This window comes from Balaenoptera musculus, chromosome 14, assembly GCF_009873245.2.
Source record: "Balaenoptera musculus isolate JJ_BM4_2016_0621 chromosome 14, mBalMus1.pri.v3, whole genome shotgun sequence".
NCBI classification, from domain to species: domain Eukaryota; kingdom Metazoa; phylum Chordata; class Mammalia; order Artiodactyla; family Balaenopteridae; genus Balaenoptera; species Balaenoptera musculus.
Window position 1 is genome coordinate 76,744,837 of NC_045798.1, and position 26,939 is coordinate 76,771,775.

General features: G+C 33.8%; 1 protein-coding gene across 1 annotated transcript in view; it reads right to left on the minus strand.

The window, feature by feature from the left end:
* Positions 1–26,939, minus strand: part of PIGN (phosphatidylinositol glycan anchor biosynthesis class N) — a 108,671-nt gene that overhangs the window by 80,981 nt on the left and 751 nt on the right. The window contains 15 exon segments of the mRNA XM_036823699.1: positions 41–96; positions 1,214–1,306; positions 2,541–2,600; positions 5,492–5,532; positions 7,732–7,848; positions 8,748–8,878; positions 10,004–10,035; positions 10,037–10,096; positions 10,098–10,131; positions 13,040–13,140; positions 13,142–13,161; positions 14,846–14,944; positions 15,556–15,677; positions 17,728–17,976; positions 25,501–25,651. Coding sequence (XP_036679594.1) covers positions 41–96; positions 1,214–1,306; positions 2,541–2,600; positions 5,492–5,532; positions 7,732–7,848; positions 8,748–8,878; positions 10,004–10,035; positions 10,037–10,096; positions 10,098–10,131; positions 13,040–13,140; positions 13,142–13,161; positions 14,846–14,944; positions 15,556–15,677; positions 17,728–17,948 — 1,187 coding nt within the window. The 5' untranslated portion in view covers positions 17,949–17,976; positions 25,501–25,651.

Here is a 26,939-nt window from a genome sequence, read left to right on the forward strand (position 1 = left end):
ATTATTTCCTACAAGTTAATAAAAAATATAAGAGACTTACTTAAATGGTGTAAACAGAAATGGTAAAGTAGCCTCTTTTTTCTGAGTCATTTTCACCTGCAAACCAAGTATGAAAATACTTTATATTATAAATGAGAAAAAAAAATTAATTTCATTTTGAAATATAAACATCCATTGAAATGGTTCTTCAGGGACAGAAATAAATGGCATTTTGTGTTGCTATATTATTTCATAAATATCTAAAGAAAATGTTAATATTATTGTACCATTACAATAAGCTGAGAATTAAGCATATCAAGCCTGCAAAATAACATATTGTAATGTAATTAAACTATACTTCTTTAATTCTTAGGAAACAAAATAAGCCAAGCTGCATTAACACATTCTGTTATTAAGAATAACAGAAAGGGACTTCCCTGGTGGCGCAGTAGTTGAGAGTCTACCTGCCAGTACACGAGACGCGGGTTCAATCCCTGGTCTGGGAGGATCCCACATGCTGTGGAGCAACTAAGCTCGTGCACCACAACTACTGAGCCTGCACTCTGGAGCCCGCGAGCCACAACTACTGAAGCCCGTGTACCCTACAGCCTACGCGCCACAACTGCTGAGCCCATGCACCGCAACTACTGAAGCCCGCATGTTCTAGGGCCGGCATGCCACAACTACTGAGCCCACATGCTGCAACTACTAAAGCCCATGCACCTAGAGCCCATGCTCCACAGCAGAGAAGCCCATGCACTGCAATGAAGAGTAGCCCCTGCTCGCCGCAACTAGAGAAAGCCCGCACACAGCAATGGAGACCCAACGCAGCCAAAAACAAAAAAGAATAACAGAAAGTTTCAGTTAAATGATCACTTGTTTAAGCTCTTAATGCATATAATATACATGGAATGACAAGAAATGTTGCAATCTCTAATCCTACTTCTACAAGGCAAATTCCATTGATAAAGACTTGGTTTGTAGTCTTTATGAGCATATGTGATACTCTAACAATTAGGGACACTCCTCAAAGGTAATTCTACACCCTCAAACTGATTCATGGAACCTGCACCTCAGATATGTGAAACTTTAGGACACTAGTTAAACACACAAAATTTAAAGATAATAAATTATAGAAAATCATTTCTTAAAATGCAAAATCAAATATTTTCACTTAATATATGCAATTTTTAAATTGTAATAGCATCCATTTTTGTGTGCGGTCTTGTTTTACCTTGAACTGTTCAAGAATCTGTACTGCATTTGTAAACATGCTCTCTGCTTTGAAGAGATCAGTGCTGTTAAGTATATCCACAGGAAGGGTTCCCTGTAAATAATAGACACTGATTTAATATTAGAACTAGCAAAGCTCAAAATATTCTTATAAAACAAAACAGACTTACAAAGGAAGCAATAGAGATGACATATGGACAAATTATTGGAATAATTAAACAAAAAATCTTTTTAAAAACCATAACTAAAAAATGTTCTATTATTTTTTCTTACAAAGTAGATATAATAAAGTAAATAAAGCAAAAGAGATGAATTAAGTTCAATAAAACCTAACATTTATTGAGAGATTACTATGTGGCAGGCAGTGAACTAAAGGTGCTCTGCACACACAAAAAATTACTATGGTGGGCCACAGCCAGCTCACTTAAAAAGAAAAAAAAGACATAATAGGAAAAATAGGACTATACTACTATGCATAGTAATGGTAAGGATTGTTTTGTGAAACTTTGGTTTCAGTGACAGACATACACACACACTTATGACTATAGGGGTCATATCAGAGTTCTGAGGTAGATGACATTACTTTTTTTAAGTTTGATTTGAAGGGCTAGGAAGAATGGCTGATGGGAATGGATTTTGTTTGCTTTTAGCTTTTCAGCATCCAGTTCCCATTCTTAACAGCATTACCATTCTAAGTTGAGATATCAGGTAGAGCATAGTAGGTCTCTAATGAGGCCCCCCCAGCCTTCCCTCACTGAAGGGTAGACAAATAACTGAGGCCAGACCACTCAAATGGTAAGCACTGGAATTGGACACTTGAGAGTCAAGGAACAGAGAGTACAACAGGTGTAATGCTACTCTCCCCTAGTGACCTTGCAGACTGGCCCTGCCATGGGACCACGGTGAGCTTCTTTCTCCTGAGTCTCTGGAGCACTCTTGGTTCCTGTTCATTTCCCAGTCTGGCTTTTGAGGACCCCTTTGATTTAGCAAACCAGCAATATCTTTTTAATAAATTTCCTTTAAATGGATTCAGTTTCTGCTGCTTACAATAAAAAATTACTTATATATTTTCATCATGTAACTAAAATACAAAGATATAAATCTATTTACATTTTAGAAAATACAAATTTTTTAAGAAAAGCTATTAGGCTTGTGCTCCATGTTGTATTTCATACATAATTATGAGGTGTTACATCTTTAGAAAGAAATATAAAGGAAAAAAGTTTTAAATGTAATCAAAGATAATTCAGAAACACAAAAAAAGTAAATTTTACTGTACAATAATTTTTTTTAATTCTGAGAGTTGATAAGAAAATTGTACTCTTTACCACTGAATTAAGAGGGAAGGGAACTCCAATAAGAGCAGACATCAGTGGTGCAACATCAGCCTACAAACAGAAGAAGTTCAAATCTAAGAAGTTGACAGAGATCAACAAGGAAAGTAAATAATCTAATTAATATCACTGTAGTTTGAAAAGTAACCATGATATTCATTATAATCCATTACCTTCAAACATTTATTTAATACATAGTAGGTACTGATCTCTGAAAAATGTCATTTGCTAGAGGTACGTGAACTTATGAAAACTTAAATTCGACAAGAAACCACTAGGAGCCCCAAATGTAAAACACATAAAACAAAAAGTTACTTATTCTAGATGCTAAAAACTTGACCACTTTATGCAACAGTTTTTGAGTATTATGAGAAAGATGCTTTAAATAGAAAATAAATAGCAAAAAATAGACTTTAACTAAAGAAATATATATATATAAATTAAAGACAGTATGTATCAGAAGGAGGTTGGTTTGCCAGCCAGTGAAGTCCAGAAAAGATTCAAACCAGATAAGAGGCTCTTTGGACAAAAGACCTCAAATATCGTTCTGGAGAGCTCCCTTCAAGTCCAGTTCCCCAGAAGAGTTGTTCGTGCTTTCTGTCCCCATGGCCTCACCTCCTCATCACTCCCCAGGCCACTCTAACTTGTTTTGACTCTTTATCATCCTGTAGACCGCTCTTCCTATAGAGCTAATAACCTCCATTTTTCTACAACTAATTGATTGCTTTTATTTTAGTCCATACAATTTTTCAGGGAGTAAAATACTTGGCTGTCAGAATGCCCAGTTTCAAACACTTGCTTGTGATCTCTGAGACCTTGGGCAGGTTATTTAACCTCTCCAATGCTTCAGTTTCCTTATCAGTTAAAAAAGAAATAAAAGTTTCTCCCTTACAGAGTTATGGCAGGATCAAATGAGACTAAATTTATAAAGTACCTGGCGCACAATAGTCCTGCACTAACCGGTGGCTACAAATGCTGTGTGATGATTATAATTACGTGACCTCTTGGCAGTGCTGTGTGGACCACCCCCTCCTGGGCCTCTGTAACATCGCTCCACTGAGTGTCTCCAATCTCATTGTGGCTTCTTTCCAGATACCTTCTCTAGCCCCCATTTAAAATTGGAGTTTGGTCCCAGGCTCTCAGTCTTACTTTTTACCATCTAGACTCTCTTTACCATCTCATAGAACACTGAAAACCCCATTGGCCACCTAATCGCTTCCTCTCCTTCCCCCAGAATCCACCATTGGCCTCCTCTGATCTAGTCTCCATGCTGCAGCCAGAGGAATCCTTTCACAGAAAATCAGATCATGTCACTCCCCAGGCTTTGAGCACTTCAAAGGCTTCCTCAAGCTTTAGGATTAACTCCATAGGGCCCATGAGGCCCTGTGTGGTCCAGTGTCTACCTTATTCTGCTTCACATCAAACCACGGTCTGTTGCTCTGTACACCCGCTTTCTTCAAGATCCTTTAAAATGCCACGTACCCTCTACCAGAGCTCTGGGCACATGCTGCTCCTTTGCCTGAAAAGCTCCCTTCCTCCTGCCTTGGCCTGGCAACTGCTTCTCATTCTTCAATCTCAGATCAAGCCTCAATTTCTGAGGAAGCCTTTGCCGACCACACAGCCTATGAGATATATCTGCTTTGTACTCTGATGGCTTCACAGGCCTCTTTTGTTGTACTTATCACGGCTATAATTTTATGTTTATTTGTATGATAAATACAAATAAAATTTATCTTATTCCTAAACTATAAGCTTCCTAGGGTAGGGAGTGTGTCAGCTTTTATTCACCATTATATCCCTTACACAAAGTTTAATGTTAATGTGTTAATGTTTCAATATTTTAATGTTAATGTTAATGTTTGCACGATGTTTAAACATACTGCAGACACACAACAGTGTTGGCAGAAGGAATGAATAAAGAATTCTCATCTAATGTAGATCTGAAGCAGTATTCAGAGAGCAGTAGCTGAATCCATATTGTTTTTGATTATGATCCAGTCTATATAAAAAACATGTTCTTGTTTTATGGACTTCAAGTTATTCCTATCCCTTTGACAGTGATTTTTATTGCAAATTAATAGACTGCTATCTGATTCTATACATTGTCACTTGGATAATAAGCATCCATCCTGAGCGAAGAGACCATTCTTAATATGCTGAGAAAGAACAGGCTTCTATAACCGTGAGCCTGAAAATAAGACCCTAGACCTTGGTTTATCCACCACAGTAAGGAATGTCAGCTTGTGAGGTGACCTGGAAAAGTAAGGTATTCCCGCCATTTTGGAGGCCACATACCAACGATGCCATGCCTTCCACAAATAGTAAAGATGGCTGTCTACACAGCATATCTTCAACAAGAAAAATCTGTGCTTCATATTTACAGATAATGTTACTGGTCTAACTTGATTAGGTTGGCCACTCATTTTCCTATAATGTAAGGTTTCTAGCTGAGTAATCTATATACTCTTGTCACTTTTTCTCCATTGCATTTGTAAAAACTCTGGGTAGAATTAAAGATAAAATGGGTGTTAATAAAAAAGAAATGGTACACTGACACACTAACAGGAGAGAAACCTATAATGGGGTTTTATTAGATCTGTGCTTAAAGCAACTAAGCAAGGCAACCATGACAAGAAATCACAGAAATGTAACAGGCATGTAAATTTTAATTTGCATAATAATTCTTTAATTAGCCAGTGTTATTCGGAGGGAGGGCATCTTCTCCTTTCACTTTTATTTGCGGCTGCTTTTTTTATTTTGCCAAAAGGAAGATTACTTGGGGTTAAGATATTCTCATTTAACAGGATTTCCCTTGGTAACTGAAATGTTTTAGAAAAATTTTTATCATCTTTTATCATTATTAATATACTTTTTTTCCAGATTTTTTTGGTCTAAACTTCTTATAGATGAAATTAAATCTGAACATGATTAAATTTAATGAATACCTGATTGACATCTTGTCTCTTCCAGTTCTCCAATTTCCATTCTGAAAGATACAAATAAACACCAGAGCTGATGTTAAGAATTCTTTAAAAAAAATAAATCATTTTATTATTATAAGTGGTCAGTGGAAAAAGAAAGTATTGGTAAAGTTCATTTTAAGCCAAGTATGAACAAAAAGCGTGCTTAAGAAGGAAGAGCTGTAAATTTTTTAAACTAGAATTTTAAAAGAATAACTGAAAAGTAAATATTTGATATTTTCTGTGATAGTTTATTAATTTGGAAATAATTTGGAGATAATGGTTTCAAAACATCCAAAGGCTAAGGAAGGAAAGATGGAAGTAAAAGGCACAATGATAACAACTGTCAGCATGACTGCAACTAATGACAGTCCTGCTCCAGGGAGTTATTAAGGCAACCGATAGCCCGTTAGTCAATCTAAGCTTTTCTTTTTTCTGTAATGAGAGTTGCTTGCAAAATATTTGAAATTTTTTAGCTCTGATGCTCCTACCGTCACTAATCCCAAATGTGAAAGTAGTATAGTGAGTTACTATGAAAACTGCCTCACTCCCCTATCTTTCTACATATAAATTCAGAAATTTCAATAAACAGTAATCAAAACAAATGATTATGAGGCCATGTCTTGATTTTAAGACTTTGTTTTTGACTTTAAGATATATTACCCAAAGGGTTCTAAGGCATTTTTATGATGAAATTTCCTTTAATAAGCTAATAAAGTTTAAAAATATGATCCTAATTCTACCAGTCAGCTACTAAAAATTCAGACTAATCACCTGATGAGGAAAAACACAAACATTCCCTTTCTCTGTAACTTATGATACCAAATATCCATATAAGAAAAAATACATTCTTGCAGTAATGATTCTTGAAGTCATATAATTCTAAAACGTTAAGTCACTGAGAAATCAACTGCCAAAAGAAAGTTCTGTCTCCTAAGTATTCAATACAAACATACTATTTAACCTAGCTTCTATTTAGATTCAATCTAATCCATTTAACACAGAGCATAAGAATATAAAATGGTGCAGCTGCTTTGGAAAACAGTTCGGCAGTTCGCAAAAAATAAAACATAGAGGAACACATGACCCGTTAATTCCACTCCTAGGTACCTGCCCAAGAGAAATAAAAACACATATGCACTCAAAAACTTTTACACAAATGTTCATTGCATCATTATCATAACAGCCCAAATGTGGAAATGACCTAAATGTCCATAAGATGACAATGAAATATGGCATAGACACACAATGGAGAGAGAAGTAAGGAGTGACTGCTAATGGGAAGGGATTTGGGGAGGAGGGGTGGCAATGAAATGTTTTGTAATTAGACAGTAGAGGCGACTGCATAATCTTGTGAATATACTAAAAAAATTTAATCATACACTTTTAAAACATGAATTTGATGGTATGAGAATTACATCTCAATAAAAAATAAACAAAAAAAAAAAAAAGAAAGAAAGTGTGTAGGAAAATTTTATTATACAAACCAAAAAGTCTTCTATGGTAGAAATACCTAATACAGCTGGGAGTCCACATCCCTGGAGAAGGTTTTAAAAGGAACATTTCTAGGCCTTACCCAGACTCATGGAATCAAAATACCTACAGACAAGGTCTGGAAATCTGTAACTTTTTTTTTTTAATCTGTATTCTTAACAAGTGCTTTGAATGAGTCTGACACAACTAATCCAGAGAAAGGCATTTGAGAGGAATTTATTTTGTCCAATTAGTAAAAGCTTTGAAATGCTAAAATACCCTTACCTTACAAAATAACCAGAGCTCCAAGAAAAAGGAATTCCTTTTCGTCATGGATTGAGACGCAAGGGAGGCTTGGGCAACAGAGAGAGCCTTCAAAAGTACTAGAGACAGGGCAAAATCTGTCTGGTTTTGAAATATCAATTGTGACATATGTGTGATTTATCTAATTGATAGTCTTTGCAGGTAAGATCTAAGCCAAGGGTTTAATCTAAGTCTTGGAATAAGGTTTGTGAAAAAAAAATATTAAAACTTATACTTGAACTTTTACAAGACAAATAACTAACAATTATATTTCAAGCTGAATATTATAAACCAAATAATATGAACTATACAAAAGTAATACATAGAAATAGTAATGACACAAATATCAAAATGAAAGCTATAACTTGAAAAGTAATTTTTTTAAGTTAAACTTTGGTTTTATTTTAAAATGTCACATTTATAAAAACAATAAAGATAAATGTTCATACCTTGCAAATATGTATCATCAAATTTCTGAGCTAACACTTTTTGAGGATACTTGATTCCAGCTCCCCAAGTGACAAAAGGAGTACAAGTCTCTAAAGGATGACCAGCTCCATGGGAACCTACAAATGAGACACAAAGAGTAATAAGACAAGTATCAATATATAAGAATTAACTTACACCTAAATATTTTTTAATACTTAGTTTTAAAGAGTTGATCTCTATATAGCTAATTCTAGCCACCATACTCCCAAATGTTTGCATCTCTATGTAACAATTCGTTTTTAAATATTCCCAAAGCAAGTCAGAGCATCAACAACAAACAGGCAAAAACAAAAAGCAGAACATCCGTTGAGTGACTGGTTGAAAGAAGAATAAGAATAATAATAAGACTTGGAGGAGATGCCACCAGAGTAGCACCAAAGGCAGAAAGAACAGGGAAAGCTCCTTTGGGGAGTAACCACCCAAGTTTGAGGCCAGGTCTGCTCTGAAGAGGATAGCAAAGTCTCTATATGCTTTTCTTCCAGGCCACTCTGGCTGGTATAGCCAAAAGCCCTTTATAAAGTGGAACCGGCTCACAAGAATTCTACATTGTGATTTGGTGACCCAAACCTCAGCTTTGCCTTATTTTGTTCTCTGTGCACACACTGTGTTTGCCTTGGGAATCTCACAGGGGGGCTAGGCTCATCTAGTAGTACCCTCAGTAATACCACCTTAAACTCACCCCCTCTGCCATCACATACAGTTAATTCTAGGTGGATAAATAATCAGTATTTTTTGTTTTCTTCACCACACTTTTCTCTAATTTCTCATGTTAAATGAGAGTATATTCCTTTCATAGTTAGAAGAAAGATAATATAAGGTAAGTCTTTTATACACTAACATTTTATGCATGCTATTATGTGCTAGACAGTTTGCATATACTAAGATATCTAATCCTCTTCAACATTACAAGATATTTGCAAGCCACATTTACCACTACTTTAATCGTAAAGTATATATCACTTAGAAACAGACTAACCCCAGTCTGTCATTCCATGGTCAGCAGTAAAGATAAATGCTGTTTTCCCATCACTTCCGTAAAAATCTTTAAGAGTAGACACAATTTCTTTCAATCCCTCATCAACTATTTTAATATTGTTTAAATATTCCCTGTTTAAAAAGAGAAGAGAAAATTAAATTATATTAATTACATTAATTTGGGAAAATCAAATTTATTCAACATGAACTTATAAAGTCAGTACCTTGAAGTACTTTTAGATCTCATCTTTAATATTTTTTAAAATCAGAGCTCTTTAGAGTGTTAAAAGTAATTTTCTTCTCCTCTTAAAGAAGTAAAAATATCTGGAATCATTTTCAAAAATGATTTTTAAAAAGATATTGATTAGCAAATAGATTTTAAGGAATACTTTTTAAGTCTCAAATGCAACAATGATGGCTTTTAAGCTCATGCCTCTCATAATGTAAACTATATTGCTCTTTCCACATTAGTAATAGGTAAGCATCACTGTTTCAACTATAGAATATTTCCATCCCTTAGAGTGTTTGTGATATAAAACACTATAATATAATATGTTTTGAACAAACTATATTTAAGCTTTCCATACAGTTGAACAAGGATGGTTTGGTATAAGTTCTATCACTTAAGACAATGCATTGTGTTAAAGAAGGGAAGCATGAGGTATTCATTACTGGCAGCTAACCAATAGGCTTCAAGGTTAGTTAGACTAATCTAAATCAAATTCAAAATGAAGAATAAAAGTATAACATGAATTCTCCTTTCTTATGGTCTGCAAAAAGTGAGAAAAATAGTCGCTCTTTTAAATATAAGGAGTACTACTGAAACATCATATACAAAACTTTATACTATTAGCTGCTACATACAGCACTGATTAAATGGAACATAAGGAACAGCTAATTACGTCTTTTTGTGATATAAATTATTAACACATAAAAATGCTATTTTATTTCAAAATTACTAAAAGACTTCTAAAATATAAGTTTTTTCGCTCTGACCTGATAAATGAATGAAGAATATGGCAATACACATACAGGATATATTTTACTATATTAATGTGCAGTGTGGTCACAGCATAGTGATTTTAGCCACTATATCATACAACATCTCATATAAATGAGAACTTATTCTACTTTAGAATTATTAAAATATAAGTTCTGTTGTGTTCATTACAAAGAAAACATTTATAATAATATTTTAAAAATTCAAACAGGTGGTTTCCCTCAACACCATGAAATTAAACACAGCATTTAAATTACCTTGACGATGGTCGGTGAGCATGTCCATTTGTATTCTATTCCTAGTAAATGTAAGAAAAAAACTATTTTGTCTTCATTTAGTTTAGAAAACAAAAGATTGGTTGTTTCTGGCAGCATGAAAAGAATTCCTATATGTAACAAATCAGTTAAAAAATTTTAGTTCATTTATTTATTTTAAAAAGGTAATTCCAATGAAAACATTTAATTAAATTAGTTACATAACTATAAAATTAAATTATCCTATTTGTTTAAATTTGTCCTCAGGACCTACCAACACAAAGTACTTGTACTAAAACCATGCTCTGAGGGTAGAAGAGAAACTTAGGAGACTGGTCTAATGACATTGTGGAACCACTATGGCAATCTTGGACTGCATCAATCTTGGGCCTGCCTACTTCTGGCATTATCTTTTATTGAGACAGAACTTCTAAGCAATATTTTTTTTCTATTACAGAGTTGAATTTAATCTAAATTAATCATGTATCTATGTACCAGACAATCCATGATAGGAATTAGATTTAACAATGTGAAAAAGACAGTATCTCTGCCACAAGATGTATATAGGATTGAAATTGTTTGGGTGTTTTTGTTTGTTGTTTTGTTTTTGTTTTTAAATCCCCTCCTTTGCATAAACAGTACAGAAATGCTTGTTAGATCCAATGGCTTATAATATAGGCAGTTGTAAGCTAAATGAAAGCAGAGTTCCTTTTAATCCTCTGGGATGTATTGGAACAGTTAGTCCTCACACATCTTTTTTTTTTCTTTCTTTTTTAGATTCTTTTCCCATAGGATTGAAATTGTTGCCAATGTATCAAAAATTACAGCATAGCATAATAAAGTACTAAGATAGAGGTATTAAGGGAATATAGAAGAGGGTTCTCTAAGGCAAACTGGAAGTGGGGTAAAGCAAAGGGAAGTCATGGAAGACCTAATAGAGGAGATGGCTATAGATATTTTACCACAATTTTTAAAAAAGTGAGTAGAAATTGGCATATATTTGTAAACCGTTTGACTAGAATTAAGCATGAGTCTCTGGCCAGGGCACAAAGTCCAGGTTGGACCCCTGACTCCCTCTCTAGCCTGATCTCAGACTGTGCTCTAGTAAGTGTTCCTGACATGCTAACCTCCCCTTTTTTCAGTTCCCCAAATCCATTATGCTGGCTCTCCTTTCAGGGCCCAAGTTTACATAACGCTGTTGGCCTGAAATACTCTTCTCTATATGCAATCCAGATCCATCCATGTCTTTGTCTCCTATACTTCTCCAGAGACTATCTCAAAACTCTCAGGAAAGTCTTCCTCTAACTGTTTAGTTTAGATCAGAATTTTCTAAAGATATATTCTTAGTCCCTGCATTTTTCCTTCACACCACTTACCATTGTTGATGATTTCATATTTTTGTTATTACTTGATTAATGTACATGTCTCTATCATATCTTATGAAGTTGTAGGCAAATTTTTTTTCTGGTCACTATCATATCACCAACTAGCAGCGTTGAAGTAAAGTAAAAAAGGCATAAAATCAGGCCAGTCATTAGCAATATCTGCCTAACCACAAGGAATCAAATCCATGATTTTGGAACATTTTTGGCTATGTTTATGAAATTAGAAGCCAAAGGCCTTTAAGCAGATACTAATATAAGTCAATTATATTAAGAAGTGATAGCAAAATAAATTGCTAATTATTTTTTTGAAGAGATTTTATTTAACTTGAAGGTTTTCCCTTTTGACAAAAGCATATGTTAAATGAAAAAAGAAAGCTTCAAGGAAAAATATTCTGATAAAAGAAATAGGGTTTATCAAGGAACACATTGAGCACTTAATTCCTGATAAGTAAATACAAAGAAAAATGCAGACACATACTGACTGTTTACAAACAAACAATAAAAATGACTACATTATGGAGAAGTCTGCAATGCCAGTCCAAAGACACTACTGGTAAAAGGAAGAATCATTAAGGGTCAATCAATGAATGCTTCTTACAACAGATGAATTATGAGTTATAATTTGGAGATGAGAAGGAATAGATTGATAGAAAGGAGTGAGCCCATATCCACAGCTGAGATTTTCACACAATTTTTGAAAATATAAATTCTATTGGATTCCTGGTAAAGCTGTGATGATTGTCACTAACAGTCCAAAAAACTCGATATCTTAACAAAATTCAAATATTTTATTATGATTAACTTGTGAATTTGTTTTGCTATCTTAATTTTCTTAAAGTACAAATTTTTTTTTAAACATCTACTTTATGTTACAACAAATGCATTAGATTTGAACAGCATTTTTCAGAAGACTTTCACACAAATCACATGGTCCCACTACTTGTAAGAGACTGGGTTCTATGGTCAGTGAAAGATCAAGAAGGTTTACCTAGGATGATTCAGCAAACTAGGAAAGAAATGCAGGTTTCCTAATCCAACCAAGGGCTTAATTTTACTGTCAGAAACACGGAATTTAAGAGTTAACTTTTTTTTTTTTTTTAATAAATCTATTTATTTTATTTATTTACTTTGACTGCACTGGGTCTTCGTTGCTGCGCACGGGCTTTCTCAGCTGTGGGAACTACCTCTTCGTTGCGGTGCGTGGGCTTCCCATTGCAGTGGCCTCTCTCGTGGCAGAGCACGGTATCTAGGCGCGTGGGATTCAGTAGTTGTGGCACACGGGCTCAGCAGTTGTGGCTCAACAAGCTCCTGGAGCACAGGCTCAGTAGTTGTGGCGCACGGGCCTTAGCTGCTCTGCGGGCATGTGGGATCCTCCCAGACCAGGGATTAACCCGTGTCCTGCATTGGCAGGCGGATTCTCAAACCACTGCACCACCAGGGAAGCCCAGAGTTAACTTTTTCTAATTATTTTTTTTAAACTTCTATTAATTGGTTATTGTAGAATGTGTAATTTCCTAGAATCCAGTCTTTTTTAAAATAGTATGCTACAATAAAGAATTTCAGTTCATACAAGTAAAAAAAAACTAAGATGCATTTACTAACAAATCAGTTTCTAGTACATTAGGTACAAATACGTGTGCTGTAGATTAGCCACTCAATAGCACGTACCTTCACATTATCAAAAACCCAGGTATCCAGTTTTGTTACGTCCTGGGCACCAAAATCCTCACTGTAAGCATCATAATTATGTGCAAAAAACATGGTTTCCACTAGCACCTGAAAAGGAAATTTGGAGAAAAAAATTTTTAATGATCTGCCATGGACCAATAGTTTATACTATAACATATGCTGTTGTTTTTGTTTCTCACAGTAACATATCAATTTTACAGATACACTACAAGTGAGTTAATTAACTTGCCAAAGTCACAGTGCTAATGAATACACGACAGCACAAAAGTAAACACCCAAAGTTTGTCTCCCTGTAAGGATTTAAAACTATTCAAAGAATTTGTGCATCTAAGGATGGTACAATCTAAATAGATGAAATCATTGTTTTACAAAATTCCCTAACCAAGAGAAAATTCAAATATTTCAATTCTTTTATTCATAAAATATGTGCATTTTTCTCAGTATAAGAGAATAAATATTGCTTATTGCCAAATAGTTTGAAAGGGTCAACAATATATTAATCTTACACATTTGTAGGATTTTGTTAAGAATACTAATCAACTTAGTGAATTTCTGAGTTAGGCTCTTACAGCTCATAAGTAAGAGATATAACAAAATAATGACAAATCTCTTATAATATCAGCTTAGGCTCTAATGACACTATTCTACTGTTCAGCCATTCTACTTCCCACATTCTAAGTAAAGATCTGAAGTGGGTCTGTGGGTTGCCATAAGAAATGGAACATTCTTATTCGATTATCTACAATTCAGGTGTCCTGTCCTATCAACTGTAGTCAGAAATAGGGAGGTACCAGTTTGGTAGCCATAGCAACTAATCCATCCTCACCACCACCAGTCCCCCAAAAATCTTAACATGCTTCCAAAGAAGGGAGTATATAAATGGCAAGCAGTATGAGTTTTTTGACCTGCTCACACTAATAATGTTCTGTGACTACCATACAGAAAATGTTGAGATATCTGTTTTGCTTTTGAGACATATAATAATCTTTAGTAATTACAATTATTATATTATATTCTTGACTAAGTGTAAACCTTTTCATTAGGTGAAATGATCATAATGCTCTCACTAAAAAGCATTTAATGTTACAAAATTCAAATGGAAATCCAACTGATTTAGAAAATAATGTAAATGAATTTTCTCAATCAAGAGATGTTTCTAATAGCTTGCAGATTCATGCACAGAAATACAACAAATCCAAATGGCATGATCCTGAATATATGCAAATAGAAGTTATAAATATAAATTTTAACATTTAAAATCTTTATGTGACTATCTACTAACTTCTTAGTAATAATCTATCGAAGTAAAATGAAACCAGACATCTACATCATCATCACAATGAGGAGTTATCATCATCATAATAAGCATTTTGCTAAATGTTTCACATGAATTATCTATTTAATCCCCAAAACAAACCTGAAGATAGAAATTATTATTATTATTACCACATTTTACAGAAAAGAAAACTGAAATTCAGAGAAGTTATCTAACTTGCCCAAGATTAAAAAGCTGTTAGATGTTAAGAGTCATATACCATTTCATCGACTCCAAGGTGTTAAAAACTGTATAATTCAACATTTCAAGTACAACTAAGAAGGAAAAAAATCAAACTGACATGTCTATCTATTGTAATATACACCCTTATTTCAGAGATGTTAAATATGTAAAAACATGTATTTCAAGATCAATAAAACATAGTCTATATTTTAAATTACCATATTGATTTACTGCCTATTTAATAGCTGAGGAAATATAATCAATGACTTTTACCTTTGGCAAACATAGCCAAGATGTCTGGGCTCCCCCAGCACCATGTGTGCCTGGTTTCATTAATAAGAGAATCAAATTCTACAGGATTTTCCTTCCATCCTTCAGGTAATTGAGAAAAAAAGCAAACAATGACAAAAGTAATATATACATGATGAAATATTAGTATAACCCCTAAAGAAGTATTTTTCAAATAATAACAATGAGGATTAATTGCAGAACAAATGCAAAACTAATAACAGATTTTGTTACATGTATTATATTACAATTTTTTTTAAAAAGCTTACAATAGATAATTTACTTCTTACTAAAATATAGAATCACTTTTGACCTTTCGAGTGTTAAGATCTAGGAAATCCATGAATCCATCCAATCATATTCTATCAATAGCACAGGATGATAAAAAGCTAAAGCTTAATTCTTGAGTCAATCCCAGTGTGTGTTTATGTGAGTTAGGCATGCTAAAATACTTGTCAAAAGTATCTCAAAACAGGGACTTCCCTGGCGGTCCAGTGGTTAAGACTCCATGCTTCCACTGCAGGGGGAGTCGGTTCGGTCCCTGGTCAGGGAACTAAGATCCCACATGCCACGCAGCATGGCCAAAAAAAAAGTATCTCAAAACATACTTCACTTTGTGTCATGATTCAGTGTTAAAGAAGCAATATTTTTGCAATAAATTTTTCATGTGATAAAATCATCTAAATAGACAATACCTTTGGCAACTGCACTGACGTCTTCATAAAACCCTGCTATCAGGGCTACATGGCCTGGCCGAGATTCAGTTGGCACACGTGTGTGAGATATCCCCCAGCTGCCTTCATGCATTATGATATTCCTAAAAGATGTTACAGATGAATAGTTAACATAGACTATGATCAAATGCTCTGTTAAGGCTTTAGAAAAATAAGATTATTACTGAAGGAATCCAGTCAAAAGAATGAGTCAAAATTTAAGAAGGAAAGGAATCTTTCTGATCCCACTTGAGCCCAGTCCTATCCCTCCCACCAGCTGGATTCAGTAGCACAAGAAAGCCCAGGTGAGACAAAGAACCACTCAACCACTGTACAGGATCACAAGACAAAATACACCATTATTGTTTAAAGCCACAAAGTATTGAAATGGTATGTTACATAAGAAATCATTGATATACACAATATTATTCTGTCAATGTTAAATTTTATTAGGTGTGATGGTGGTTAAATTATCTTCCTAAATTTGAGATTAAAACAGGCCAAAATTTCTTTTGCTAAAATGTATCAACATTCTTTAAGTTGTCTAACAGTGATTTGCAAAATTTGGGGGAAAATGCAAAACTATCAGTAATGCTGTTGCAGGTGAAAGGCCAGCAGAGCAACAAGTTATAAAACACTAATTCATTGGTAACAACTTTCAAGATAAACTTTCAACTCTCAAAATGTTCTGTAGAAAAGTATCTAAAAGTGCTGGTTTAGATACTTTTAATATTGACACCTCATAATAAAACCAACTTTGGTCAAATATATACATAAAAAGTAAAAGGCTTAAAAAAACCATTGAACCACCTGCTGAGGGAGAAATATTTTTTAACTTCTTCAGTTATGTAATGGAAACTGAACTCCAACAGAGAGAGGGAGGTATAAAGAAATGTGGATACTTCTGTTGAAAACATTTTGATCAGATCATATTTTTTAAAAAACAGTGAGGAACAAATAAAACCTTTCAAAAAAAAGGTTTAGAAGAAGCTAGAATGGCATACAACACAAGGCACATCAACTGTGAGCCCTTTGCCCTCTATGTAACACCCCAAGGAGAAGCAAGTGGTACCAGAAAGCCTTGCCTTTGCCTTAACAACCAGTATATTTTATATCTTATTAATTTTGCAATGAACTATATTTCTCTCCTTTCTTTGACAACTAAGAAATTCGACCAAATATATCACCCCAATTTTTAAACTATTCATAGAAATTTATGTTACACATTGTTGTGTACTGAACTTAACCCAGGCTTGATCTCATTTTCCTACTCATATTTTCCTATTGCCCTGAGTTGCTCATTTATTTGCATACTTTAGTATATTATGCATTTCTTTGAGGCACCATAAATTTATTCCTGGAAATTCAACATGGAATTCAGGTTCATTCATTCTTCTAGCAGTCAACAAATATTTATTAATTGCCTATATGTTCTAGGAACTAGAGATAAAGTGGTATATAAAACAAAGTCCCAGACTTAGTGGAAGTTGCACATGCTAAGTAGTACTATAAAGAAAACTGAAATAGGGTAAAGAGATAGAAAGAAATCATGACAGGGGCAGGAGAAAGACGATTTTAGATAAATTTCCACTTGAATTTGAGTTTTAATCTCTCTATAACAGCATTAGGAAGCGCTTTTGAGGGGCTTGCTATGAATCAGAAAAAGAACAGTTGATTGCAGGAGTCCCCTAAGCCCCCAAAATTAAATATTTCTTTTCAAAGCCACTTAATAGAATCCAAAATTGCATTATGTAGTGATATAGACTTGGAAGGGCTTCATATATTTTATAGAAGATGTGTTTTGAGTTGAAGTCTACATTTTCTAGTTAAACACCTTTGTAATTGGCAATTCACTAATATATATGCTTGTCATTAATAAGGAAAGGACAATATAGTGAGTTGTAAGCCAGGTTTCAGAAATTAGGACAAGTTAGGCCAAGCAGCTAAGGTCATTCATTTCGATTCACCTGATAGCAACTTCCACAATATGAGAAATAACTCCTAGAAGGAAATAAACTTGCTAATCTCTATGGCAAAGGCCAATATATATGTGCCCTATTCTCTTTCTCATCATCACTCCTCTACCCAACGTGAGATAAACAGTATTGGTGTAACATTTTCCAGAGATGTCTTTGTACCAGTTGACATGCTTACCTAATAAATGGTGCCCTAGAATTTCCATTTTCATCTAATTCATAAAGTTTATCTGCTCGCAGGCCATCAGCAACAAACAGCACTAATCTTTTCGCTGGGGGAGGCAATGGCGTAAACTGAGGAGTCATTCCATGAACCAAAGGAGATGTAAAGTAAATGTCAAAGATGGAGGCGAAGAACACCAAATGTATGAGCAATCCCAAAATAATGTATAGCAGCATATCCCGTGTAACTAATCTTCAAGAAAAACTGAAAAGAGGGAACAAAATTAAATTTGGGTAAGCCTTAGTGCAATCATATATATTTTCACTTATTTTGATGACTACATATAGATTGTATATTTTAAAATATTACATAACACAGCTTCACCTTCATTTATGATGGTAACAAGCATTATTTAATAATGAGATATTACAGAAATAAAATATATGATAAAGTACACTCAAGCAAAAAGAAAAGTTCAAGTATCATAAGTAATTAGCACCAATAAACTATTTATAATAAACTTAAATGCATACTAAGCTCATAAAAACTAACATAGGATCAAAAAACAAAGAAAGAATTAAATGAGTCCTAAAATGAGTTAGGGTTCAGTCAAGTCAAATCCTGTATAAAATAGAAAATATAACTCATGGTGGTCTTGGTTACCCACGTGACAACCATTGATATTCTCAGAATTTAACATTATTTAACTATTTGTGCTTCTTTTTTTTTTTTTTTTTTGACTTTTGGTTATCAGCTCAGTACAGTTTTAGCTTCTCTTGACTATCACCAAGTTGAGCAGACAACATGCATTTTGTCCATTTAGTAGGGGAAGGAAAAAGTAGTTAAATTTCATCTTTGCTTCAGAAGATATACACTCATTAAGGGAACACTTTATTTTAGTTCCCTGAACCAATACAAAAAAGAAGAGGGTTACATTCATTCGTTCAGTAAAAATGTTCTGTGCACGTATTAAGCACATAATTATGTGCTGGGGAACTACAGAGACCACCAAAGTGACACAGTCACAAATCTGATGAGCTTACAAATACTTAGGGAAGGAAAACTAAGCAATGTGAAACATTTAAATAACACATTTAAATATACCATTAACTGCCTAAATCAATGGGAGTCCATGGGAGTGCTTTTCAAGCCAGTCTACAATTTGCTTTTGTTGGTGAATCTCTCCCCAGATTACAAATAACAGCAAAGTACTCTAACTTGTCCTTCTTGTAATGTAACTGCATTAGTTACACATAGTGACGCTTGGCTGAAAAACACTAAAGATGAGTTAATTTAATTACAGATACATCTTATTCTTCCTGGCCTGAAGAAGTACATTATGAAAGGAAAGGGTGGCAAAATATCCTGCAAAAACACTGAAACATTGGGGAAGAAACCTTATCAAAGTCAAGCATATAATAAAATAAAATAGAGAAAATGGTCAAATTATGGACCACTTTTTTCTTGGGAGAATCAAGAGTCAACTAAATATCAAAGATATTCCACAAATTATAAAAGTCCCTTACTGAGTAGATGCTATTCTGCAATCTAAGGCAACACTCTCAGAATAAATATGTATTTTCCTTATGAGCTTTGACTACATAGCAACTCCCTTCTTAATAATAGCAATCTGATTATAAAAATAAAATCACTGTGGTAAGTTTGGAAATATAGAAAAATTACCTACAATTCTACTACCTAAAGAAAAATCTGTTCACAATTTCTTACAATTTTTATCCTATCTACATTTTTATAGAGGCTCACAATTTTATATAGATCTTTTCCTTTATTATACATTAATATTTCTGTTATTTAAAAAAATAACCCACCTTTTCCTACACATCATTTACCATTACCATAACTCTATTCTATGGGTGCATTTTAATTTTCCTGATCACCCCCATATTGTTAAGCAGGTTTTTACTATTAAAAGTATTGATGTGATTAATCTAAATTTATAATTTTTATGTTAATTTTTCAGACATTTCACATAATGTGCTTAAGATACTGCCTATAAGTACAGTCACTGAATCAAAGGCTATGAACATCTTTAAGGCCTTTGATATGCTATATATGGAAATAATTGTTTCAGCTGAATACTGATTCTCCTAATGGTAAATTAATTAAACACTTGCAAAATATATTTCTCTTGCTTATCTCACAAGCCCTCCTGAAGAAAAAGTCATCACTTCAAATACACACAGTACAACAAACTAAATTTGATGAATTAAAAAGGAGACGTTTAGCAGAATATTCTAAAGGACAAGATTTCACACACAGAAATTATTATTAATATCAGTGTTTCAAGAAAGGAGGGTGTGGTCAACTTTATCAGATACACTTAAAGACTGGAGTAAGAGCAGGGCAGCAAACTGAAGTCCTTGTTAACCTTACTGAGGAATTTCAACAGAGTAGTGAGAGGTAAGCCCCATGAACGTGCTTGCTCAAAAGTAAATGGGAGGTCAGGGAGGGAAAGACAGTGGGATGAGTACAGCTCTTTGGGAGAATGCTAAGTCTCAAGAAAAGTTCTTTTCTTAAATGAAAATTGATGTATGGCCAATAGAGGGTTTTCCTCAGCTAGGAGACACTAGATCTGTGTGCTGAGGAATGATTTCAAATGTAGAAAGAAATTAACGCTGCAACAGAAAGGTGGAGTAACTGCAGGAGTTAAAAATCCTTGTGAAAGCAAGGAGAGCTGGAGCCTAGAGCACAGTGGAGCAGCTGGACCACGCTGTTGTGCCTGGGACACCCCCCCCCCCCCTTTGGGCACTGGAAGTCTTGCATCCAGGGAAACCGCTCAGTTCCAAGTGAACTATCTCTGGGCTCTTCAGCTGGCTCTTCCCACGGCGGCCTCCTTCTTATTTTTCACACCATCTTCTCAAATGTCGCCTCCTCAAGGTTTCTACACCACCCTAAAGTAGACCCTTTCTTCATTTTCCCTGATTTAAACAATGACACGCTCTGTATTTATTGTTGAAATTTACTTAGTGATCCTCTTCCACTGGAATATAAGCCCCATAAGGACACAGATTGATATCTTGTTCACCACTGTTATGTCCTACCTACTGAGAAAGTAGGTGCTCAATCAATGTTTTTTAAGGAACTTATTAAAATGAATGGCAAAGTAATTTTGGTTAAAATGAATCCTACTTCAACAACATTTATTCAAAACCTACTATTTTGCAAGTATTATGCTCAGCAACAGAATTAGAAAAGAGAATAGACATGGACCACACGTCCGTGTTGAATACGCACGACCACATGTTTTAGGAGGACCACAAAGAACGAGGCAAAGAACCCAGCCAAAGCAAGGAAAGACTTTGAAGATATGTGGGATATTAGGCAATCAAAAGATGTATGCAAAAATACAATATCTAGTAGCCCACTTTTCAATGCTAACAAGGAGCCCTGTGATAATTCTTTCAGATCCAAAAAATTACCTACTAATGTATGTTTTTAACCATTTTTTTAATATATGCATATTAAATAAAAATTACCACTAGTTCATACAATTGTTTTTCTTTTGAGTATAAGGGTTCTTATTATAATACATTCCACTTATTTAGAGTTAATTATTCTAAGGTCAATAGTCTTACTAAATTTTTTCTGACGCACTCTAATGAATGGCATCTATTTTTAAATTTTTCAATCAACTTTATTAAAGTATAATTTATATACAAAAATGGACATTTTACATTTTATAAGTTTTGACCAATATATACACTCATATAACCAACCACCAGAATCAAGATATAGAATATTTTTATCATTCCAAGAAGTTCCCCCATGTCCCTCTGCAGTCAAACCCCGTCCCCACAGCTCTGACCATGAGCAATCACTGCCTTCTGTGATGCAAGATTAATTTTTAGCATTCTAAAGTGTCACTGAGATGGAATCATGCAGTATGTACTTTACTGTATCTGCTTTCATTCAGTATTACATTTTTGAGATTCATGCACGGCTGTGATTCAGTTGTTTGTTCCTTTTTAATACCGAGAAGGATCCATTGTATGGATATACTACAAATTGTTTATCTATTCACCTCTTGATGGATATGTGAATTGTTTCCAGTTTTGGGCTATTATAAATAAAGCTTCTATGAACAGTAAATGACTTTGTGAATATATGCTTTCATTTCTCTTGAATAAATATGCAGAATTAGAATTGCTGGGTTAAATGGTATGCAGATGTTTAAACGTATAAAAAGAACTGCCAAACTTTTTCCAAACTGTTTAACACACCTACAAGCAATGTCTTTAAGTGTTTTAAAACTTTATTGACAATCTATAATTTGGCTATAAATGTCGTTTTAGAATTTACTTTTATAGTAAGTATAATGTGCTTTATAATTTCTTATATATTGTTATAATGTTTCCCCCCACTCTTGAGTATATTCAATTACAGTTAGTTAGTGGGAGTGTAGTGGTAACCTATTGTGGTTTTAATTTACCTTTCCCTGATGACCAATAACGTTGAGCAACTTCTCATGCATTTAATGAACTTTTTTTAATCCTCTTTTTTTTCCCTTTTCACTTTTTAAACAGTGTTTTTCAAATAGCAGTACTTTTAAATTCTGATTAAGTTCAATTAATTTTCTTTTGGCGATTGTATTTTGTGTCCCACCTAAGGAATTTTTGTAAATGACAACACTTTAGTATAGATTTTTAACATTTTTATTTTCAAACAATTCCAAATTCAGAGAAAAATTGCAATAGTGGTATGAACATCTATACACCTCTTAGCCATATACATCTAACGTTAACATTTTTCCCACTTGCTTTATCATTTTCTCCCTCTTGCCTCTCTGGTCCCTGTCTCACCTCTTTAACTTACCCCTCCCATGTGTGCGGGTGGGAGGTTTGGGGGGGGTGTGTGTGTCACATAATATTGTTTCTGAACCATGTGAAGATAAGTTACATACACTATGGCCCTTTACCCCTAAATACTTCAGTGTTTATTTCCTGAGAATAATGATATTCCCATATATACCTACAGTAGAGTTATCAACTTCAGTACACTCAACGTCAGTATTTTTATCTAATCTACCATCTATACTCCAAATTTTTGAAGTGTCCCAATAATATTCTTTATAGCATTTTTATAGCTTTATTGAGGCATAATTGGCCTATAATAAGCTGTATATATTTAAAGTGTATAATAATTACAGTCAAGATAGTTAACATACCCATAACCCTCAAAAGTTTCCTCATGCCTCTGTGATTCATCCCTACATATTTCATTTTTGATATTATTGTAAATGGTGTTTCTTATTTCAATTTCCCCTTGGTAGTTCTTAAATTACCACTGATTTTTATACATTCACTTTGTATCCTGCAACACTGAAAAATTATTAGTTATAGTAGCTTTTATGTAGGTACCTTTTGATTTTCTAAAGAGATAATTATGTCACCTGTGAAAAAAGGACTTCTTAGCAATCTATACTTTTTTATTTATGTCTCACGCTTGTTGTACTGTCTAGGACCTCTAGTATAATGTTGAATAGGTGTAGTAACAACAGAAATCCTTGCCTTGTTTCCAGTCTTAGGGTGAAAGTTGTCAGTTTTCCAGGTTTTGTAGATTCCCTTTCTTAAGTTAAAGAAGTTCCCTTTTACTCTCAATATGCAAAGAGTTTTAAACTGTGAATGTATGCTGGATTTTGTCAAATGCTTTTGTTCCATCTATTGAGATGATCATGATCATTCGGTTTTTCTCTTCTAGTCTCCCAATATGGTGAATTACGCTGATTGAATTTCCAACGTTAAACCAAGCTTGCACTCCCAGAATAAACCCCACTTGATCATTAAGTATTATCCTTTCTATATACTATTGGATTTTATTTCCTGAAATACTATTTAGCATTTTGAAGTAATATTTATTAGAGATATTAGACTATAATTTTCTTTTTTCTCTGGTTTTGGTATCAGACAATGCATTGGGAAGTGCTGTTACCTCTTTTATTTTTTGGAAGAGTCTGTGTAGAATTTATATTATTTCTTCCTTTCTTGTGTGACAGAATTCACCAATGAAACCAATGGCTCAGAGTTTTCTTTGTTGGAAGGTTTTTAACTATAAATTCTTCATATACAGAGAGATGTTACGATTATTTACTACTTGTTGAGTGAGTTTTGGTAGCTGTATCTTTTAATTTGTCCATTTGTCCATTTCATCCAAATTGTCAAATTTATTATTCCAAAATTATTCATAATATTCTATTCACTTATCCTTTTTTCTGTCCTCTAGCTCAGGACCCCATCTATCAGGTATCATACTTAGTTATGCAAAGTAAGCCATTTTTCAAGTACTTAATTCATTTCAGTTAGATCTTAAACTCTATTTACAACTAAAGTACATACTGTATATATCTAGATGTACAGAAGCTCACACTGATTTAAATACTCCTCTTTACCATGGAAACCTGAGTACTCTCCTTTTCATGCTGATAAATAAGGAAATATGTATACCACTTCTCACTTTCATTTGTATTTACAAATAACTCCCTGGACTTATGTTCTTTCTTTTCTCCATTGCTATTACACAACTCTTCTATATAAAGTTTCAAAGTTTATGTGTTAAAGGATAATACAAATTTTCCACTACCCAAAACCTTATTGAAGTAGTGAAACAAAAATTGTGTTTGAGAACTTTGACCCTGAAGCTGTAACAGCCAACATAAAAATCTAGCTGTGTTATATAGTGACAGTGGGCTCCTAGTCAAGTCCCTACCTTGCACTCTCAAGCATCACTTCCTCAGGGACTATGCAGTCCAAATCAGAAGCCAAAACCTTTACTTCAGTTTACAGTTATATGGCTATGACTCTGACTATTTGTAGTAATGTCTGTCTCTATCATTTAAAGCTGATTCCAGGACAGCAAGACAGGCTTTCTCCAGCACTCCTCACAGTCCTGGGCACTTACTAAGGACTAATAAATGACTTACAATTATCATTTCAAAGGTAAATGTAATATGCAGGATAGCCACTAGAGGCTGCCTTGTTTCTCTATTTATTCCTCCTCCAGAACATACGCATGAACTGTGAAGATTCAGGATCCTTATAAACAACCACAACAACTTTTATGTTTAAGTCATTTACTATACATAAAATTTCGGTGATTCCAAAATATCATTCTTCACACGCTACTTATTTTATTATTGCTAAGCACATGTAATTAAGCAATATTATTACTTAATATTTCTGTTTTTAAAAAAATCACTTTTTATTCAGATTTAGTGAAAAGAAAACTTTGTCATGGATGAATCATTTGGAAACCACCAAAATAAATGAATAATTACTAAAAATTTTAAAATACACATAACCATGTATCAATAAAAGTTATTTAGCTTATATCTGTGGGATGTTTACCACATGCTGAAAAAAATGTTAAAAAATTAGAATGCATAAAAATGTATAAAAAATTAGATACTTATAAAACTTTAAGTCAATGAAAAACTTGCATTTAAAATATTACTTGTGGTTATTTTAAGACTACTAAAGCAAAAAATAATGTTTTAAACATGAAAATGATTTAAGTGCTTGGAAAAAAGCGATCTTTTATATCTTCATCACTAAGATACAAACTTCAATGACTATATTATTCAGTGAAACATTAGCTGTAAAGACCAAATTAATGCAGATCTTGCTAAGTAGAAAGAAAATTTCTCAACAATATTAACAGCAAATTATTAAAAGTAGAGATCAGCAATTATTAATCTTCTAGTATGTGCTATTTCTTAAACATTTTTAATTGGTAAGTAAACCTCTATGTATTGTGGAAGAGAAAAGTACTTACTGAGAAGACTGTCCAGTTGATTTGTTACGGGCTTGGAAGGTCACATAAACAAGTCCATGATTATAGGATACGAAGTAGAATCAGGAAACTACAGACGTGTTATAGGAAGCCAATCATGGAAGGACTTCTACATCCAACTTCTTATGACTCTCTGAGGAAACATATTTTAAATCTATTGATATTTTCAACTTTTATTTTAGAAATCAGACCTTAAATTAAAGATATTCCCTTTGGGGCCACCTTAATTGCTTTTTCTGGCTGTAGCTACTAAACAATTGACAACGGGTTTGTTTTGCTTTATTTTTAAAAGTCTGTCAAATGTTCTCCATATACTAGTATTACATTAATTGATAACTGACTATAACATTTATTGTGTACTAGGTACCAGGTACGGTGACAAGCACATTCCTAATTCTATATACTTTCAGTATCCCCTCGACGGATGAGGGCTGAGAGAAGTCAAGTAACTATTTAAAAGTCTCACAGCAAATAATTGGCAGAACTGGGATATGAACTTTAGGCTCTTCAACCTAATAAGCACAATCCTCTAAGGGAAGACCCTAAGTGCAGGGACCCTAAATACAAAAGATTTCTAAAACTCCCCATTACAGAGATAGAAATATTGTACTATACAAACAACCCATTTCTAATCATGCCCTTTCCATGCCATTCCCTAATCCCTTCCATTCCTCCATTCCAGAAATTGGTTCCATTTTCAGTCTCTCTGGCAAACTCAATAAGGAGCAGCAATCCTTTTAGCTAAGAAATATGTAACAGCATTGACTAGTTTGATACTATTTTTCTGAGATCCAGGATTTTTTTTCCCATGCTTTTCTTCAATATACGGCTCACACACAAAAAAATTTAGAATTCAAACATTAGGAGCTAATGTTCTACAAAAAAATACTTCGAATTCTTAGTATTAATAACATCAAAAACAACTTCTACCAAAAACAAAACGAAAAACCCAAAGCCTCATTCAAATGAAAATTTTAGTTTACTGAGCCTGGGTAAACTGAAATTAAAGCCGACATTTAACTGTTGGCATACATTGACATGTAAACCAATAACCTGACCTAAGGCTATATAAGAACGCTATATTTTTATTTTTCCACAGACCTAAAGGAGATACTTTACTGCTTCAATGTAACATAACTTACCTGATAACATAATTATTGCCACCTCTATTTTGGTGCTTAAAGGAAGAACCTATGCAGAATGACAGGGAAATCTAAAAGTACAAAAGTGGCAAACTTTGTATACTGTGCTAACATTTTTGTATACTGTCCAATATATATATACTGTCCAAAGTATACAGTATACTGTATACTTTGTATACTGTCCAAACTTAGTACACTGTGCTAACATTTGATAAAGGATATCAAAACTGTCAAAAGCAGCCAAGTTTGAAAACAATTTCTCAGTTCCACAGTCAGTAC